Raw genomic sequence first — 19,723 nt, 5'->3', positions numbered from 1 at the left:
TGACATCTGTGCACCCCTCTCTCCCATCGCAGGACGACCTCAAAACGTGGGTGACTAATATCACCGCCAGTATTTCAGAGCACGAGGAGATTGCCAAATGGGGTCAGCCCCAACCAACTACCTCATCCACCGACGAGGGCACGCGCCGCGACGGGAGCAAGGTGGACAACAGGTCAGAGCGCGGCGGCGAGCGTTCGGACCGGGGTGACCGAATCGAGCGTGCTGAGAAAGAGAAGGAGAAGGAACGGGACAAGGAGAAGGAGAAGGAGAGGGATAAAGAGAAGGAGAGGGAGAGGGGCGAACGGTCGGAGAGGTCAGAACGGGCTGGGAAGTCGGACGCAAAACGATCAGAAAAGTCCAGTAAGAAAAAATGAGCTTGGACGGGAGCTGGGATTGAAGCTCACAGTATGAACTCTGGCTGGGAGGCGGGGCCATAAACTGGTTGCGAACGCCCCCCTCCTCCTCTTCGCCTCCAACACTGTCAACAGAGCAGTCGTGTTTGGATGGAAATCGAAGGATTGACCCGGGCTCACTCATAGGACGGACGGGACGGATTTGATTTGGAGCAGGAGACACCTCTCTCGCTCTCCCCCTCTATCTCTCTCTCTCTCTCTTCTGTGTCTCTGTGAGAACGCACAGAGTCACCGACGCCCCCTGGCGGCTGTTTCGGAGAACTGCCTGAGAGCAGGGTGGCGTTTTGCGCTGCGGAGCCCCGGGCAGCGTCGCCGCGAGAGAGAGACGGGACGCGCATCACGGTCAACGGGAAGGCTGTTAGGCTGACGGCTGGTAGAGCGATAAAACGTAGCTCATGCTGTTCCATGTTTGTTTTTTCTATGAGACGAGCTCCGTCTGTATGTATTTCTCGTCTGTGTGTCCTATTTACTGTATATATCTGTCTGTAAGTCGAGACATCCTACACTACGTCTTATTACTCCTTGGAAATACAAACAGAATGAAATTATGCCAAAATGTTTTACAGACCTTCTTTTACTTTCTCCGCTGTGTCCCATCTGTCTGGAGGTCTGGCCATGAAAACATGTAGACATTCTAATAGTTTTACTTGGATAACAAACTGCACTGTAAACACACGCGTGCACTTGCCCTGGATGAGTCAGCACTGATCTCCAGGTTTGTGCTGACTCTGTTTAAGAGAAGAGAAGAGTAGACGTCGGTCTTCAGAACTTTGTTACGCACACAAAAAACAAGAAATGTATCAAATCAAGATCCCAGGGCATACAGAGCAGTTTCCCTTCCCTTGGGTAGGATTTTATTTTAGCATTATAGATTTTCTAGTGAGCAGTAGGTGGTCAGAAGAAATAAAAAGTCTTGTTCCCAGGGGCCTCATTCATTAAAACGATTTTAAAAGTGGACCTCTTGTAGTTTTATTTATATTCTGTCATATATAGACTTTTACAGTGGTAGATAAATGCTCATATTAAACACGGGGCAGGTGGGTATTCCTAGTATGATCATTGGCCTTAAACAGGTGGTGGTTTAAGTTTAAGAGGTCCACTTAAATTAATGAATAAAATAGGAAAAAATCTTTATTTTTGATATTTCTAATAAAAATGAAACCATTCATTGTCATCTGCTTGTTTTACCATCTAGATCAGTTTTTCATGATTTGGTCATAAGCACAAAATCTGCATGTTTTTAATGAATGAGGCCTTCAGGGATGAAAACAGGCCTCATCTACTCTTTTATTCTCTTACAACATCAAACTACTGGATATTCTCTTTGATTTATTATACATACAAATTTGTTTTTATACAGAGTTTAAAACAAAATCTTGTTTTTGTGTGTGTGTGTGTGTGTGTGTGTGTGTGTGTGTGTGTGTGTGTGTGTGTGTGTGTGTGTGTGTGCGTGTGCGCTGCTGCTCTCCGCTCCCAGGGTCTCCATAGCTCTCAGGTTATTTGTGTTGGTGTGTGCTTCACACTCGTCAGTACGTTCATCCCCTCAGATGCCGCCTCAGTCTTCCGGATACAATACGTCCCATTCACAACACACATCTACACACACCCCATGCACACATTTGTACTTCTATCTTTGTGATGCTACATTCCCTCACCCCTTAATTTAACCCTGATTCTGAACCTTCAAATAAACCTTTCAGAGCGTCTTTCAAATTCAGGTCCTGGAAATATGTCCTCGCTCACAAAGATAGACTTACATCTTCGCACGCACACGTAAAACCCATCAGGCTGAAAATGTTAGAGGTTATAAACGAGTCTTAAAAGTCATCAGGTGGAAATGACTGAAGCGATCAATTAAAAAAAGCGAATGAGCTGACACGGCACTGACAAAATATTTCATAAGTGAGAGATTGCATGCTTTTCTTGGAGAGAAATCACTCGTCTAAAGAAGCTCGTCTTTGCAGTTTAGCATCCTTGTTACAAGTATATGTTTCATTTCATGGTAACGCACCACAATGCCATAAACAGCAGGAAATGAGAATCATCACGGTTTGGTTTATCTGGTAAATGCAGCTTTGTGAAGCACCAGCGGTGGATGGTGGCATTAATTTCCTGCCCCGTTAGATGCATGCGGGCCAGACTGCATTTAAACTTCTTTTAAAGTGCGTTATTGTCACCGCTGCCGTATGAAAACTCATTCCAGCTCTCGTGTTTCTGATGCTCTCTGTTAAAGTTCAGCTGAAATGCATTTGCATAATTGTTATTTTATTTTTAATAATTAATTATTTGCAGCTCCTGTACTGCATGTGAAACAGAAAGCTAGATAAAATAGAAAGGCCTCATTCGTAGGGCACACGTCCAAGTTAGTTTCTTGGAGCATTAGCTCCTGATGCTCCCTGATGCTGTGTGCACAGTTTCAGGATATGTGGTGCATTTTAACCCACACCTGTGGCCTAGAACCAATCAAACTATGACTTCTAAAGTGGAAATGATGCAAGAGAAAATTTAAAAAAAAAAAATCCCTGCAGCCACACTGGAGAATAGGAAACACAAGCGCTTGTGTTCAGCCATTGAGATAATGCTTGTTTATCTTCTTCTGTTTGCCAGCGGCAGCCATTCAAAGGAAATCAGGACTAAAGAGAGCATGGCCTTTTAGGGAGAAGAGCTACAACAGCTTATTTCAAACAGAAGATAAACTAAGGGGCTCCACCGGGGCTCGGTATAAATGTAAATCATGCAAAGCTACGCTGTTAGAGTCCAAGAGTAAAACTATGGAGCTGAAAATGAGCTTAACAGGTTGTCTTTTTTAAGGTGTTTTCTCTTTTTGATTAAATTTTTTGGTCAGTGCACAGCTGCTTCACAGAGCTTCGAATGCAGCCTTTTGGTGTTTTTAGTTTTCAAAACACCGTCTGCCCATGGTCTTTACCTGCTCTCTCACCTTTCTGCTGCATGTCACAGAGTCTGCCAGCTCATCAAAGACGCATCACTCCAATACTTACATTTTTTAAATCATAGACCAGGTTATTTTTTAACTCAAACATGAAGGACTTCACATAACTTTCAGTAATATTTTACAAGAAAACATTTACATTTATTTGTAAGAAGGCTGTAAAGCCCAAGAATCCAGCTCGTGTCTATATTTGCTAGGATAGAGTTCATATTTAAGGCTTGTTAAAGATATGGTTATCGGTCAGCTGATTGTGTTGGGTCTTATTTATTTATTTATTTGTTTATTTTAGGTTTTCATTGCTGGATTTTAAATTCCCTCCTGACCTACAGACCTCGTTTCTGTTTCTCATAAAATTTGTCTTTAGAACTTGTAATTTATTTCATGAGAATGCCACACGAGTGCAATCATTTGCATGCATGTCAGACACAACAAACACACCAAGAGTGAAAAGAGTTCCATGTTTAAAGTGACACCGAGCCAGCTGGCTGACTGATTATGAATCCAGCATCATAATAAACCTCCATGATTTGTTTCTGCTGATACACACAGAACAGATCGCGCAGGGTACAGCTGAACCAATAACGAGTCAAATAACTTTACACTTTGGAGAGCAGAAACATTGAGATAATATGTGAAAGGTAAACATTGGGACAAATGAAAGCTCGACGGTTTGGGCGTGTGTGCCGATACCCTGCCCGTCTGTCTGTTGTGCTCACATCAGCCTCATTCTGTCGGCAGACGCGAAGTAATAAATAAAAATACCTTTTGGTTTGTTGTTAATGTATTGAAAGTGTTTTCTTTTCTGCCTGGAAATGAATGTAGATCATTGATGTTGAAAATGTTTCATGTTGGATCAGTGTTTCCTCCTGTTTACACGATCAGGGGCCAAAAAAGCCCCGAAAAATGAAACGCACTGTTTTTTAAGCGGAGGGAAACACTGGTGCAGATTCTCTGATGCCATTCAGACACTTCAGACTTTGACATGTTGCATCTTGTACACCAAAAGCACTCAGTAGTATGCAGTAATATGAAGTCTATGAGGATTGTAGAGCGGTGTGTTCAGGGATTAATGTTGCCGATGATGGCGAGGATGATGTCCGTGGTAGCAATGGAACTTTATGCAACCTTTTCTTTGCACTAGGGACGCTGGCCTGTTGCAGGGCTGAGGGCTGGTGTTCACTGGTGTTGGGGATCCAGCAGAGGGACGTCAGACCCGGACAAGTTAAAAGTTACCAAAATGAGAAGATTAAAGTATTATGAGTGACCTTTTCAGGTTCAGTCACATGCAGTTTGGCTTTGAGAAGGGCGTGAAATTCACTTTGATCTTCAAAGTTCGTGTACAGCTTATGGACATTTATGCAAGAGCTAAAACCTTTAACTGAACGAACTGCTTAATAATCAGTTCGTCGTTTTGGTGAGTGGTCCTAGAACCTTCTCAGCAGAGCCGGCCTTTTATAGAAAAATCTATAAACAAACTTTAAACAAACACTACTTTTGTTATAGTACATTTTTCTTTTGACAGCACTGACTGTAATTAATATTGAAACATAAGTTCAGTGACATTACTGCAAAAATTAAACCTGGAAGAAGTCCTGTTTTCAATCAGAAGCTAATATTTAGCGACACATAACACTGTGCTACGTACTTATTAAATAGACTGTATATAACAGATGGACTTGGCCACTAGTGAGTGAAGTTCTGATTTGAAGCCTGAAGATATTTTCAACCTTTGCTATTTTAGTTGTTTGAAACCAGATGTCACAGAAGGGGTGTGGATCTCGCTGTGAAACCAACACTGGACATACTCGGATTGGTCCTCCTTTGTGACTTTAATAATTCATAATTCACAAAAAATTTAAAAGGCATCTTGTTGTGTTGAATAAAAGTGAAAAAAAATGTGATTGAGCCCATAATCTAATCGAGAAAGTGAGATCACAGAGGAGTCGAGTTGAGGGACATTTTCCATGCAACTCCACCTGTTTTTATAACCACAAGAGTCGCCCTCTGCTGGCCATCAGCAAGAATGCAGGTTTAAAGCTTTGTCCATCTTTTATATGGTCTGTTTGTTACCCAACCTGGACACGCCTTTCTTTCTTTCTTTCTTTAGCTTCACTGCACTGCCCTGTTATAACTTTAGGTCTTAATTCTCTATACAACCAAAAAACTACCATCATGCTTTTGCTCAAATTTCTTAAATATTTTTATTACAGGATTAACTGAATATATGAAAGTTTGTCAAAGTAACAATGATGAGGATTATGTATTTGCTCATCTTTTACTGACCAAACAATTAATTGTTTTAAGGGTGAAAATCACCACTAGTTTCACTGTCGATCCTGATATGTTGCCTCTGATAGGAAAACACTGATGCTTCTGTTTCCACGTCAAGAGCGGAGAAAAATTGGACCTCGTGAACACACTGCCTGAATAGAAAGTCATAAGAAAACTCGCAGACATTAAAAGGGCTCGTACACTGAAGCAAATGTTATTTTCTCAAACACAAACGGGGACAATCAGGGCTGCTAAGTTCAGTGGATGTTCAGGTGGGACGAGAGGTTGAATTTATTGATGTTCTTTAGGGATACTCGTTAGAAATGATCACTTTTATCATCACGTCATGAATAATATTATGCTTTAGTTTGGTGCTGTTGACCACCTCATTAATGTGGTGACATTTTTATCACCAGCCAAAGATAAAAAATAATAAATACTGAATATAAATTGGTGTTTTAGCTGATCTGCTGCCACAGCGTGTCCCCTCCCAGGAGCCCCTGAGCACCACTGTCTGTCTGCCCTCAGCCTGCCTGTCTCTCTGTATGCCTGTCTGCAACCTGCAGCCTGGAAATGTACAAATCTATTTGCTCAGAAGTATTTTCTGTAAAAACAGACGTGAAAATAATTTATCCATGGTGACACTGGGAAAACCGCCCCTTGTCTTTTGCTATGTTGAATCTTGGAGTCTGAGTCTGTCTTGAAGTGTGACTGTTTATTTGTGCCACAAGCCTAGATGAAAGTGATGTACACCTCCTGCACACAAACAGATCAGGACAAAGAGGTTGCATGAATGACATAGTCTCTATTACAGTACTGCTGTGCATGTCTTTGAGTCCCATTCTACGATCACTGTAACATACAGGGGTGACACAAACTACCGACATGGAAAAAAGGTGAAAAAATGACCCAATAATGTACAAAATGATCAGAACCAACTGCAAATTACTGACTCTGTACAGTTGTTTCTTTGAATTGAAAAGTACAGATTGAAAGATAATCTTTTGTGTGTGTGTGAGTGTGTGTGTTTTTGTGAGTCATTTAAGCAGGTCTGGGGGCTCCTATTTTATTTCCACTATGACTGAGGGTCAGTATAATTCGCATTACCTACTGTGTCAGTCAGTTTTATAGACACAAAAAAAGCCATATTGACTCATTTCATTTCTAAAGTTCCTCATTGTCATGTTCAAGTGACCAGTTTGAGATGATATGAGATGCATCCTGACGTATTATCCTGCTAGAAGCAGCCATCAGAAGACGGGTAAGCTGTCATCATAAAAGGATGGACATGGTTAGCAACACTCAGGTAGGCTGCGGTGTTTAAATAATGCTCGCTTGGTACTAAAAAGCCCAAAGTGTGCCGAGAAAATATCCCCCACACCATTACACCAGCAGCAGCATGAAGCATTAATACAAAGCAGGATGGATCTACACTTTCATCACAGTGTTCTTGACAAATTCTGACCCTACTATCTGAATATCACCTGGTCTGAGATTCATCAGACTTCATCATTCTCCAATCTTATCTTGTGAGCCTGTGCGAATTTTAGCATCAGTTTCTTGTTCATAGCTGACAGGAGTGGCAGCCAGTGTGGTCTTCTGCTTCTGTAGCTCATCTGCTCCAAGCATTCATAGATGCTCTTCTTCATATCTTGCTTGTAATGATTGGTTATTTTAGTTATAGTTGTCTTCCTATCAGCTCAGAGCAGTCTGGCCAATCTCCTCGGACATCAAAAAGGCATTTTTGCCCAGAAAACTGCACTTTCTCCTTTTCAGACCATTCTCTGTCAACTCTAGAGCAGGTAGTGTGGGGAAATCCCAGTAAGTCAGCAGTTTCTGAAATACTCAGACCAGCCCAGCTAACTCCAACAACCACGCCATGTTCAGAGTCACGTAAATCACCCGAACACATTCTGATGTTCAGGTTCAACTTCAGCATATTTCAGTGACTACATGTAAGTGTCCCTTTGAAATTTACATCAACAACAAGTTTAACTGTTAACAGACCCAAATGTGGTTTTCTTATTGTTTCTCTGCACAGTGATCAATGAGTACAGTTCACTTTAAATCTAAGATTGATGCAGAAGAGGGAAAAGTGGGGAAATCTGACGTGGTCAGAATTTAAGCCTTCAAAGTGCTTTTTATGAATTAAAAAAGGAAATATCATTTTAAGATATGTAAATGAGGTAAGTGATTCGACAATGATTTTATATCTGAATGTGTTTGGAGAGATCCTAAAGTGCACAAATATGAGTACTACTGTAGCCTAATACAAATAAAAGACGTATTTTGGCATCAGAAACTACAGATTATGCTTTATACACTTAAGAATTCGGGTCTTTACCGTTCCGAAAAAAACCCCACAGTTATTATTTAAAATTTTAAAGATTAATTATGTTAGTTCATTCACTCAATTTGAATGTGTTTGGGGCTTTTATGCACAAAAGTGTAAAACATTCACTTGAATATTATGAATTAATAAAAGCATTATCTCGGAAATTCACTGAAACTTTTAATTAAAAAAAGCTGCTACTTTTTATTTTAGTTATTTTAAGTTAGAATCTTAGTTGAATAAACGAGAAGTAGATAGAAGGGGCTTTTATTTTCTAAGCGTGTGTGGCCCCGGAGGCGGAAATGCAACACGGAAGGTTTTCAAAGGTGCACAGGGAACGAAAGGACGGGACGGTTGATACGGAAGAAGGAGTTTTGTGTTTTGAGTCCAGCTGGACCCGGTTTAACCCCTCACTGGGGCTCAAAATGCGCTGCGGAGTTTCGGACACAGCAGGCGGAGAGTTCATGTGAACAAACATGGAGCCGAGATTCGGCAGCGAAGTGGCGTCGATTGTGGAAGTGGCCATCCAGGCGACTCTGTCTGTCTTCAGGGATGTGTTGGCGAAAGAGGCGCCAAACACGGAGTGGGAAAAGGCGAGGATGGGCGAGATCCAAGAGATAGAGAAGTCTTTGGTGGTGCAGATCCACAAAGTGTTTACGGAGTTCTCCTCGGAGCTATTCGAGGAGAACGAGGCTCTGCGGGCCAAAGTGGAGCAGCTGGAGGACGTGCTCCAGAGGAAAGCCGGGCAGCTCGAGCAGGAGCTGGAGGCCAGAGTGGGGCAGCTGGGCAGAGACATGAAGCAGCTGGAGAAGGAGCTGAAGACCATCAGCGAGGGCCCGACTCACGTCCTGCTGCAAGACGGCTCAGTGATGGGTGAGAAGCAGTCACATATCAACTAATCGATCAATCATTCTGATCGAGATTGATTTCTGAAGGATCATCTTTGAGTTGGGGGGTATTTTCTCAAATTCACCCGGGAAGTTCAGATCACATCAAGGGCCAGATATATGACTATACACACGCTACGCATTCTCATTTTCTTTTTCATGTTTCGTTTTTCCAGATGGGGGCCACTAAAAATATTGGGGTGGCACACCAGAAACATAATTTCCAGTTTTATTTTGCTGTTGTCAAATATAGGGTTAAGATTATGGCAAAAAAGAAAGAAAAGAATTATATGTCTAGTTAATTTCCTGCTACAAAAGTTGATATAGCTGAAAATGTGTACATATGATTAAAGTTTTAACCCCACATGCTGTTAGTTTAACACACGAGCTTCAAACTGGGCCTCGAGGCAGAGTCCTTTTTTAATTGGTGTGCTGATTAATTGTGCAATATGCAGCAAAATGGCAATTTACAATAAGCCAAGTGATTCGGTTTCTAAAAGTGAATCACTTGTACATCTGATCCATTCACACACAGTTTTAGTAGCGAGGCTTTATTCTGTCTCCTTTTTGTGTTTATTTATCTCAGGCAGCTGTTCCTGATGTGGAAACCTTTTTGTAACCTTCTTCTAGATCGAACCTCTTTAGCAAGTCGTCTCAGCTCGAGTTCAACTAAATTACAAATAAATTAGAGTTTTTGGGATGATGATAAACATGTTAAACATAATGTCGATTATCATATATTTCATAGAAGAAGAAGCCAAGTAGTCAAGTGAGTTCATTAAATAACAATGTGTAACTTTGTCTTTAAATGCAGGAGGTCCTGTGCTGTCAGTGTCCACCAGTCCAGACGCCCCAGAATCGGCTGCAGAAGAATCAAATCCAGACCCGCTGCCCATTTCTGCAGGAGCTGCTGAAGTCGTCCCCACCTCCACGGCTGCATCGGTGACCGTCCCCAAACCTGCGGTCGCCCCCGTGGTGCTCGTGGGCAGAGTCAGCTCCGCTCCCACGGTGCTGTTGGTTGGTGCCAGCCAAATCGTAGCGCAGTCATCGGCCGTCTCAGAAACGACGGGAGCTGCAGCAATCGTGCTCAAACCGGCGGCCTCGCCGGGCTCTACACCTCAAAATGTCCCCAGTCCCGACTCCAGTACTGTCAGCGGTCTCGACTCGACACAGGAGAAGGTCGGATGTTTCTGTTTGACACATTCATGTCTCCATTTGGAAAACAGTAGATCCTAATTCTTGTCAGCTGCATTCACAGATTCAGCGTGTTAGGATGTTTTAGTTGAGATGCTTAGAAAGTCTTTTCATGCCAACTCAGATTTATTCTGTTGTGTCACAGAAGTCTTTGGAAGGAGGAGCTTCTGGGAGGACAAGACGAACGAGAAGAGCAGCTGCTAATAGTGAAACAGGTACTGGTGTTGCTTTCAGATGTGACTATAAACATGTTGATTTGAGATTTAGGAGGGGGTTGTGTGGGTGGAAATGGATAATAACAATCTGTACATTTGCGCCTTAATTTCCAGTTTCCGTTGACAACGGCAGCGAGGAGAAACAAAGCAAGTCAGCTGAAGAGCCTGGCAGACGACTGAGAAAGACGGATTCGCAGACAGCGAGGCGGTTCTTCTGTGAGCACTGCGACCTCGGTTTTCACTGGAAAGGCGAACTGAAGAAACACATGAAGGTCCACAAGAAGCCTTTTCCTTGCGATCAGTGTGGCAGGAGTTTCCTAGAGAAGGCGTCTCTGGAAAATCACGTTTTGCGCCACGAGGCAACTAAAGCCCCGCTGCCCTTCCCGTGCCCTCAGTGTAAACGATCGTACAGGAAAGAGGAGTCGCTTCAGAACCATCTCAAGCGTCACCAGCGGTCGAAGCCTCCGAAGCCATTCTCCTGCGATCAGTGCGGGAAAACGTTCAGAATCAAGCAGTCTCTGGAAAACCACCTGTTACGCCACGAGAAATGGAAGCAGCTGCTGAAGTGCCAGCTCTGCGACAAGACCTGCAAGACGTCGGTTCAGCTCAAGTGTCACATGGCCGTGCACTCGGAAGAAAGGCCCTTCAGCTGCGTGACATGCGGGAAGGAGTTCAAGAGCAAAGACACGCTTCGCTTCCACCAGATGGTTCACACAAACACCAAAAAGTATAAATGCACAATGTGTGAGGAGACCTTCAAATATGCCCACTCGCTGACTGTGCATAAGAGGAAGCACACAGGCGACAGTCCCTTCGTGTGCTCCGTGTGCAACAGGTCGTACAGGACCGGCACGGCTCTGAAAAGACACAGTGTGGTCCACACGGGAGAGAAGCCCTTCACCTGTCACATATGTGGAGCGAGGTTCAGCTTGAACAACAACCTGAAAAGGCATCTTCGCATCCACACAGGAGAGAAGCCATTCAGCTGCCAGGAGTGCGGCAAGAGCTTCTCAGACAACAACAAGCTCAAGTCCCACATGCTCATCCACGGCGCCAGAAAGCCGTTCATGTGCGATCTGTGTGGGAAGACCTTCCTCTTCAACTGCAGGCTGCAGATACATCAGAGGTACGTGCACGCCGACAGGAGCGAGCAGTCGGACGGCACGCAGAATTTCTTCCAGACTCGACGGCAGAACAAGTCGCTGGTTAAACCGTACAGCTGCAAAATATGCCTGAAAGGTTTCAGCGCCGCGTGCTCGCTCAAACTTCATGAAAAAGGCCACAGCGAGCACAAGGAGTTCAACTGCGGCATCTGTGGGAAGTCCTTCCACAACAAATACTCTTTCAGCTATCATCAGCGGAGCCACACGGGCGAGAAGCCGTTCGTTTGCGACGTGTGCGGGAAGCGGTTTTTCCACGCCGCGAGTCTGAAGCAGCACGAGCGCATTCACACGGGTGAGAAGCCGTACAAATGTGACCAGTGCGGCAAGGCATTCAGAACGGACGGGAACTTCTACAGACACATGCGGATCCACACGGGGGAGAAGCCGTTCGAGTGCGTGTACTGTCAGAGGAAGTTCCACCAGTCCAATCAGCTCAAGTCCCACCTGCAAATCCACACAGGGCAGAAGCTCTACTCCTGCCAGCAGTGTGGCCGAGGCTTCTCCGATTCACGGCAGCTCAAGAAGCACAGCTGTGACGGGTCGTAGGTGACGTGGGGCTGCTATCACCTGATAGCAAGTAGGACTAATAAACGAAATGGAGGCATTAGTTACCCATGGCCCGGTGCCTTTTTGCTTACAATTTTGCTCAGCTGAACAAAGCTGTTTTCATACATGAAGTCCAGAGAATCAGGCGGGGCGTCATCTGTAGTTTAACTGCAGCACTGAGCAGGAAATTATTTGCCTCGCTTTTCTAGAAACTCGCAGTTTAGTGAAGCAGACCGGACGCCTGACCTCCATTCACTCGCTGTGAATTCACTGGACAATTGTCTGCTCTTCTCTCACATGCACCCCATCACACATCATGTGGACTCTATACTGCACAGACTGCATCAAGCACCTCCATCAGTTAACCTCTTCTTCAACCACCTGGTCGTTGCTTTTGGTTAGCGGTAGGGTTGAAGTTTGTAACATCTGTATGCTTGTGCAGCTTAACCCTAATCCTACTGCTAAATAACTCTGCGGTGACCTTGGTGGTTTTTAACAGCGCCCTCTCTGTAAATTCTTGGTTAAAACCGTCGAACATCAACTAGAACAGTTAACAAAATGTTTAAAAAAAAAACAGCTGTTATGACTTCATGTCTGAAACATCTGAGTACTGTGTTAAAGAGGGATCAGCTGGGGTCGTACTTTTGTGTAGTGTGAATTTGTACCATGAGCCGATGCAGCGAGTAAACCAGGCAAATCATTACGAGGCAGTGGCAGCCTTGAAAGTGCAAAGCCTCTTGAGGAAAATGTGAAATATCGAAAGTTAGAAGAAGAGCAGCTCACGTCTGAAAGCATAGTGAGACAGTGCCCCCTGGAGGTTGGTTACAATTTGCACATGGGTATAACAAAAAGTACCCAGAAGAGGTACTGATCTTGGCATGTCCTTGGTTAATAGAGTAGACATTTGAATGTTGCCGCTCTTTCTAAATGGTGCCGGCAATATTAATCATTTAAACTAACGTTATCTTTTATTCATTTAATGCCAGTTAGCTGTTGGGTCTCACACGGCACTGTATTTCAGCTCTCGATGTCTCTCTATGACTGAAAGATGGATGGCAGCCCCGCTAATCAGCACAGTGCTGTACGACTTTGTACTACAGGAACGGTTATATGTTGTGTCAGATCAAACTCTGTTTCACTGGGGCGATGCATAAGCACATTCTGCACAGGCATGGTTTCACAGGTTTCACAGCCACCTCTGGATGAATCTGGGCTTTTATTTTGAAGGTACATTTATTGACTCACCTGTCAAATCTGTTTTAAAAAAAATTGCTACAAAAAGCTTTACAAGCTCGGTGTTTGCTCAAGGGTTCAAGCCAGAGTCTGTTTTCTGCTACCAGACAGCTCTGAGTTGATTCAAAATGCAAACAGTAACTCTAGATATAACTCACAAGTATGCTAAACTACATATTTGCTACAGTAATGAGTAAACACATGTGGCTGCAGGTGTACAGCTGTTGATTGGCTCTTTGGACCTCTGGCTTTGCAAAATCCTCCCACTAATTTTTGTTAAGGAACTTTTGACTTATCCTTATGCAGCAAGTCTGCAAAAAAAACTGAGCAGAGTTTTACACAGTGTACGGTGTCACACATTTCAGTGGCATTTAAAGAATTTGTTAATTGGTTCAAATGGCTCTTTAATACAAATACAACATTTGTAAGATTAATGTTTATATTCATCCATCAGATTAGTTGACTAGTTGTCTTCTATTCTCGAGTTTAATCAACTAGGAGATCAGTTGCAAGCTGCAGTGCATGTATGAAAACGGCTCCAGTGTGACACAGAAATAACTTAATAAAATGTACTGGGAGAGCTGGTAGGGTTACCTGTGATTGAAGAGGTATTAAAGTTTTGGTGAAATCCTGGACCAGCAACTATGTTAAAACCAACTAATGTTAACTAATCTGGGCATCAACAAATAACTTGACTAAAGGTTTATGCCAGCCTAATATAATGTAAGACAGACACTGATGTAGATAATTGTCCTTGTGTTTGCTGATATCAGCTGATACTGATCTGTGCATTCGTCCTTATGATGTGGGGAAAGTGGGTGTGAAAAACAGCTATGACACTGGCACCTCTCACCCTTTAGATGTTAGAGTTAAGGGACTGATTAAGCGTGATTTAATAGCTGTCAATACGATATCAGCTTTTTTATCAGTAGAGGTTAGCAGTATTGTTGTGGCATTTATGTTTAGTATTATTTTGTTTCTTTAACCTCAGCTGTTTAAAAATCTGGTGAAACATGAAAGTTACTTGTATGAAACCTAAAATTTGAGATATTAAGGTAGAGTACATCTTCAAATGTTCTGAAGGTAATGTAGGAGTTTGCCAGTTGAAATTTAAGTGAAAATTTGGGCATTTTAATTGATTTTTTTTTTTTTTTTTTTTTTTTAAGAATTCTTAAAGTAGTAATTTATGTTTTGTGAATTCCCAAAAATCCCAGTGAAAGGTGTAATCATTTTTAAAATAGAAGTCGAAGTGTAAAGTGACTTTCTAATAACTTTGTATTTCAGTTCTCTGAGATATGTCTATTTTTCTTGCTCGAAATTGCAATTAAATAACATTTGCAGTGAAAGCACTTTGTACGAGTTTTATTTTGAAATTTCTACAGTTGCACTACTTCCATTTCCTGAATGAATGGGGCTAACACAGAGGCAAGTTCTCTGCGCTTGTAGCGAACAGTTTTTATCCTCAGAGGGAAAATGTCAGAAAACTTGGTGTTTTATTCAGAAACAAAGTGTATCATGGAGACTGTTATCCGGGTCGCTGTCGATGTTATTGGAAATTCCAAAGTAGAAAACGACGCAGAGGAACAGACTATGAACCGTAAGGTAAGTCAGCGGTTAGTTTATTATCAACGCACACCAGATACGTTAAAAACGCCAGAGACGCTGTGCTCGGGTGAGAGTGGACGGATGGAGTAAAATCACGAAGAAGGGCAACGACGCCAAGCAAAACAAAGATGGCGGACGTTCGTCAAGCTGAAGCTAGCTAAAAAAAAAAGCCCTCAAAGTTGTTTTTTTTGTTTTTGTTTTTTTTAAATAAAGTGAATGTTATTGTAAGATTACAGGAGCTGGATTATAGTACTAGGTTTAAATCTTTGCGTTTACTTTGTTCAAATATTTCCAGGGCTGCGCAGTTAGCTTTAACTTCCGGCAGTTTTTAAAACAAGATTGTAGTGATTAAACAGTGATGTGCTGCGATAATTCTCGCTTTTCTTTCAAGATTTACTTATCACGCAGTCAGTGATAAGTAGTGAAGTAATTGTGATTATGGTTTTTATCATAACGCTTCATACAAGCTCTACTGATGTTGTGTTTACATTACATGTGCTTTGGTTTACTTCCTAAATAAACTTTGTTTCCTCTGTGTTTTAATCCTCACAGCTGGATTTTGACAGCACTCTGGAGATGTTAGCATGTGAGGCAACAAGAAAGATCAGCACAGTTTTCTCCCAGGTGTCTTTGCTGCTGCTCGCTGAAAACAGGACTCTGAAGGCCAAAGTGGGACAGCTGGAGAGTGAGCTAAAGACCGTGACTGAAAGCTTTGAAAATGCCAGAGTGTGGAGAGAGAACGTCCTGAATGGCTGCCCAGTCCTGTTTAAGCAGAGCGGGCAGGTCTTTACCCTGAAGCCACTGGGGAAGTTAAACATAAAGACAGATAAAGTAGCAGAGGGAGGCAGTGGTTCTTCACCAGCTCCTGCTGGAATTCAAAGAGTCGGTCATATATGTCCTCCTGCTTCTGCAGCTCCTCCAGGGGTGCAGGGTTTCACAGGACCACCTCCTGCTGCTGCTGCTGCTGCACGAGTGCAAAGAGTCAACCAGACATCTGATGCTGCTGTGCAGAGCGTCTCCACATCATCTCCTGCTGCTGAAGTGGATGGTGGACACGATGCTGGTAAGTTTCCATGAAAGGTCCCAGATGATGAAAATATGGGTTGTTTCTTTTTTTTTAGTGGTACATCCCATATTGCTCTTCAGACTCACCCTGCATGCTGCAGGTGTCTCTCCTAGAAACACAGAGCGGTTTTCAGCCTGCAGCAAGGGTCATAAAAATCTCCCAAATTTAAATATTCTAGCAAAGTAAGTTGGGACATTATCTCCAATCAGATAGCTTTTATTTTTTATATTTGTTCGTTATTTTGTAGCTTTGTCACTGTGTGACACAGACCAGTGGTGGATTGGAGCTTTGCCTTTAACTTGCTGAACAGGTGCTTTGATAAAGTATTCTTATCGATGTTGATTACAGTAACAAGTGCTGCTGCTGTCCTTTCAATAAAAGGCTTCACTGTCTCATCACAGCTTTAAGTGGTCCTAAATGCATTTAACAGTCCACACACATCTATTTTAGTCACAAATCCCTGTGAAATGCTTGCACTGTGGAGTCCTGCACCATTGCCGCAGACTTCCTGCTTTCCACTGCACCAAGAAAAGCCTTGTTATTTTATTTTGAAAACATGGTAGTGAAGCAAGAAAGAAATTGCCTGCTAATAGGCAGTTTGTTTCACAGTTGACATTCTGAAAGCTGATCGGTGGATACATTTGTTGATGAGATACATTGAGCCGCCTGTTGTGTCAAATCCTGGTTCAAGGTGTAAATACGAGCCCTGAAAATCTTACAACTCTCGTCAGCTGTCAGCTAGATGGGCTTCCTGCACAAATTCAGTTTGAGAGGAAAACAAATTTTCAACCTGCAGCTGATTTCAGCCATGATTTATCTGTCTTTGTCTTCATTCTGTATAGATTCTTCAGGTTCAGAAGGTGGAGAGGCGATGGAGGAGCTGATGGAAGTGGTTTCTTTACCAGGCAATGGACCGGGTGAGAACTTAAATGGTTAATATAGAAATTATTTTCAGTAAAACAAACTAACAAAGAGTCTGATAATGTGTGATTTCAGATTTTAAATTAGAAAATAACCAGAAACATGACAAATTGGTCGTGGGTGAGCGTTCACACTAAGAGCAGTTCAGATCAGATCTTCAGACATCCCCTGTGCTGAGTATAAAAAGGTCCAGCGTACCCTGCATGGGACCTGTTTACTGTGGTCCTACCCACGAGCCTTTGTGGGGTAGAGGGGTCTGGTGGGCGGGTTTTAGCCCATGGGGCCCACAGGAAGGGTTGTAGGGTCTGGTGATTTGTGGATTGGGTGGAGGTGGAGGTTATGGCTCTCTGATCCCTGGCTTCCAAAATCACCTTGTGGCACCTGGAACATCAACTCCTGAGCAAAGGAGCATGTGCATGATGTCAGGAGATACTGACAGGATATCGTTGGGCTTATCTACCACCCAGATAAGTGGTAGAAGATGTTAGATGGCTGGATGGATGACTTGTAATGCTGTAGGGGCTGGCATCCTAACCTTAGACAGCATTAAATTAGCCTTTGCGTCTTAAAAGTAAAGCCAGTGTGCAAGCTGCTAAAACTTAGTCTTAATGGGAAAACTTGGGGTTCCCGCTCTGTGACGTCTGTAAAGACTTTAGTGAAGTCCTCGTTTATGAGCTTCAGGTGGTCAGAAAATGAAGGTAACTTTGTAAATTATTCTCATTATTAAAGTCAGACGGGAGGCCTAAGGAGCTTGGAAAGAAAAGCGTCTCCACCATTTGACCCTAGAACTGAAGAAGCTTCTCGGATGAGAGGTGGAACGTCTTCAAGCAACTGAAAGAAGTCCAGACGCTTTTCTTTCCAAGCTCCTTTGACTACGATGACCTGGATGACTGAGAACCTTCACAGACATATTGCCGTCAGACAGGAGGATTATACAGAGTCTGCTCATTAGCTAACAAATCAATCACGATTGTTTGGCCGTGATGATTTCACAGTAAGAAGTGATGATAAATGAGCTTCTTCTCCTGCATCATATGTGTGAACTTCGATCTTTCCTTTTGTTTAGACGCCACAGCAGATTGCACCTCCGCGGACTCAGCGGAGCCCGAATACACCGAGAGCCAAAAGCGTCTGGAAGCAGAGGTTTTGAAGAAAGGCAGAGTGTTTGTGTGTGACATCTGTAACAAGACTTTTAACCGACTCTTCCACCTGATGAAGCACATGAACACCCACAAAGAGCAGCGGCCTTTTACCTGCGACCAGTGCCCGAGAAAGTTCAGGAACGCAGCGACTTTTGAGTACCACCTGCTGCGACACGAAGAGAAGAAGTATGCCAGCTACGAGTGCGAGCTCTGCCAGAAGAAGTTCAAAACAAAAATGGGGCTGAAGACGCATCAGGTGGTGCACACGGATGAAAGGCCGTTCGCCTGCTCCACCTGCGGGAAGGGCTTCAAGACCAAATACAGCCTAAAGTCCCACCAGCTCGTGCACACGGCTGAGAAGCCGCACAAATGCTCCGAGTGTGGAGAGAGCTTCAAATACGCCTTCACCCTTCAGTGTCACAGAAGCATCCACACTGGAGAGCACCCGTACAAATGCACGGTGTGCGGCAAGGTTTTTATAAAGAGACGATCGCTCAGGACGCACCAGGCGGTCCACAGAGGGAAGATGTTTACCTGTGAGACGTGCGGTGCTGGCTTCACCCTGCCTCAGAACCTGAAGAGACACATGCACATCCACACGGGCGAGAGGCCCTTCAAATGTAAGGTGTGCGGGAAGGGTTTCATTCAGGCCAACAAGCTGAAAGCACACATGCTCCTTCACGGCGCTTCAAAGCCGTACATGTGCGACCTGTGTGGGAAGACGTTTCTGTACAACTGCCACCTGAGGAGACACCAGAGCGTAACTCATGACGAGAAGCACGGGCAGGTCATGAGGAGACGGGAGCGGGAGCAGGGGCAGGCGCAGAGTAATCTACCGGCAGGATAGGACGATAGTGGACGTGACGCCGTTCAGCTGCGGCACCTGTCACAAGGGCTTCGACACTGCGTGTTCCCTGAAGAAACACGAGCTCATTCACACGGGTCACATGCAGTACCGCTGCGACCCGTGCGGGAAGTCCTTCTTCTACAAAGCCACCTATGACTACCACCAGCGGGTCCACTCGGGAGAGAAGCCCTTCGGGTGTGACGTGTGCGGGAAGAGGTTCATCATCCGTCAGGCGCTCAAGATCCATAAGCTGCAGCACTCTGGAGAAAAGCCGCACAAATGCGAGCAATGCGGCAAGGCCTTCCGCATGTACACGAACTACCAGAGACATCAGCTGATCCACACCGGAGAGAAGCCGTATGAGTGCGAGGTCTGCGGCGTGAGGTTCAGGCAGCTCGGGCACGTCAAGTTTCACATGCAGACCCACACGGGGGAAAGACCGTACTCCTGCAGCAGCTGTGGACTTGGATTCTCAGACTCAAGGCTCCTGAAGAAACACAACTGCAGCGAGAAATTCCAGAAAATTTTGGGGGACGCACTCACAGCGTCCTGATGGCGACGACTCGAGCAAACCAGTCATTGTCCACAGAGCCAGATGAGTGATGCATTCTGGGAGCGTTGCTCAAGGCTGGGCCATTATTCAGATTTGTATTTTCTTCCATTTTGCCTTCCAGTGATTGTGATATAGTTGGCAGTCTTTTAGTGATCTCTCAGCACGACTTAAAATATGAAAATTTTGTATTTATACATTATATATTTATATTTTCACCTGGTTTAAAGTCTCAGTTTTCCAACAGTATTGAATAAAATGGTCAAGACAACAAAAATCTCTCAATTGACTTTTTTTTTTTTAATTTTGAAATTAAAAACAGTGTGATCAGAAGCACAGTCCACCGCCTCTTACCCGTGTTTGCTTAATATAGCTTGATAACATGGAA

At 43.7% G+C, this 19,723-nt stretch overlaps 3 protein-coding genes across 6 annotated transcripts in view; all 3 read left to right on the top strand.

The window, feature by feature from the left end:
• Nucleotides 1–6,907, top strand: part of LOC120737248 (spectrin beta chain, non-erythrocytic 4-like) — a 96,067-nt gene extending 89,160 nt beyond the window's left edge. Inside the window, 1 exon segment of the mRNA XM_040037837.1 lies at nucleotides 33–6,907. Coding sequence (XP_039893771.1) covers nucleotides 33–374 — 342 coding nt within the window. The 3' untranslated portion in view covers nucleotides 375–6,907.
• Nucleotides 6,908–8,269: 1,362 nt separating this feature from the next.
• Nucleotides 8,270–12,534, top strand: LOC120737250 (zinc finger protein 708-like). Of its 2 annotated transcripts, none has more exons than XM_040037840.1 (4): nucleotides 8,270–8,839; nucleotides 9,668–10,032; nucleotides 10,193–10,283; nucleotides 10,377–12,534. In XM_040037840.1, the coding sequence occupies exons 1-4, from the start codon at nucleotides 8,443–8,445 to the stop codon at nucleotides 11,969–11,971; spliced, it is 2,448 nt and encodes an 815-aa protein (XP_039893774.1). In that variant the 5' UTR covers nucleotides 8,270–8,442; the 3' UTR covers nucleotides 11,972–12,534. The 2 variants fall into 2 exon arrangements, with proteins under 2 accessions (XP_039893774.1, XP_039893775.1); XM_040037841.1 differs by having other exon boundaries at nucleotides 8,271–8,839; nucleotides 10,193–10,262.
• A 1,110-nt stretch (nucleotides 12,535–13,644) lies between these two features.
• LOC120737254 (gastrula zinc finger protein XlCGF57.1-like) lies at nucleotides 13,645–19,612 on the top strand. 3 transcript variants are annotated; one of them, XM_040037853.1, is made up of 4 exons: nucleotides 13,645–14,806; nucleotides 15,362–15,872; nucleotides 16,718–16,792; nucleotides 17,863–19,612. In XM_040037853.1, the coding sequence occupies exons 1-4, from the start codon at nucleotides 14,678–14,680 to the stop codon at nucleotides 18,783–18,785; spliced, it is 1,638 nt and encodes a 545-aa protein (XP_039893787.1). In that variant the 5' UTR covers nucleotides 13,645–14,677; the 3' UTR covers nucleotides 18,786–19,612. The 3 variants fall into 3 exon arrangements, with proteins under 3 accessions (XP_039893787.1, XP_039893786.1, XP_039893788.1); XM_040037852.1 differs by having other exon boundaries at nucleotides 16,718–16,807; XM_040037854.1 differs by lacking the exon at nucleotides 13,645–14,806 and adding an exon at nucleotides 14,864–15,235 and having other exon boundaries at nucleotides 16,718–16,807.
• Nucleotides 19,613–19,723: the final 111 nt, after the last annotated feature.

This window comes from Simochromis diagramma, unplaced genomic scaffold (assembly GCF_900408965.1).
Source record: "Simochromis diagramma unplaced genomic scaffold, fSimDia1.1 OVJJ01000463.1, whole genome shotgun sequence".
Classification (NCBI taxonomy): Eukaryota; Metazoa; Chordata; class Actinopteri; order Cichliformes; family Cichlidae; genus Simochromis; species Simochromis diagramma.
The sequence above is the reverse complement of the archived record's forward strand: the minus strand, read 5'-3'. Positions and strand labels throughout refer to the sequence as shown.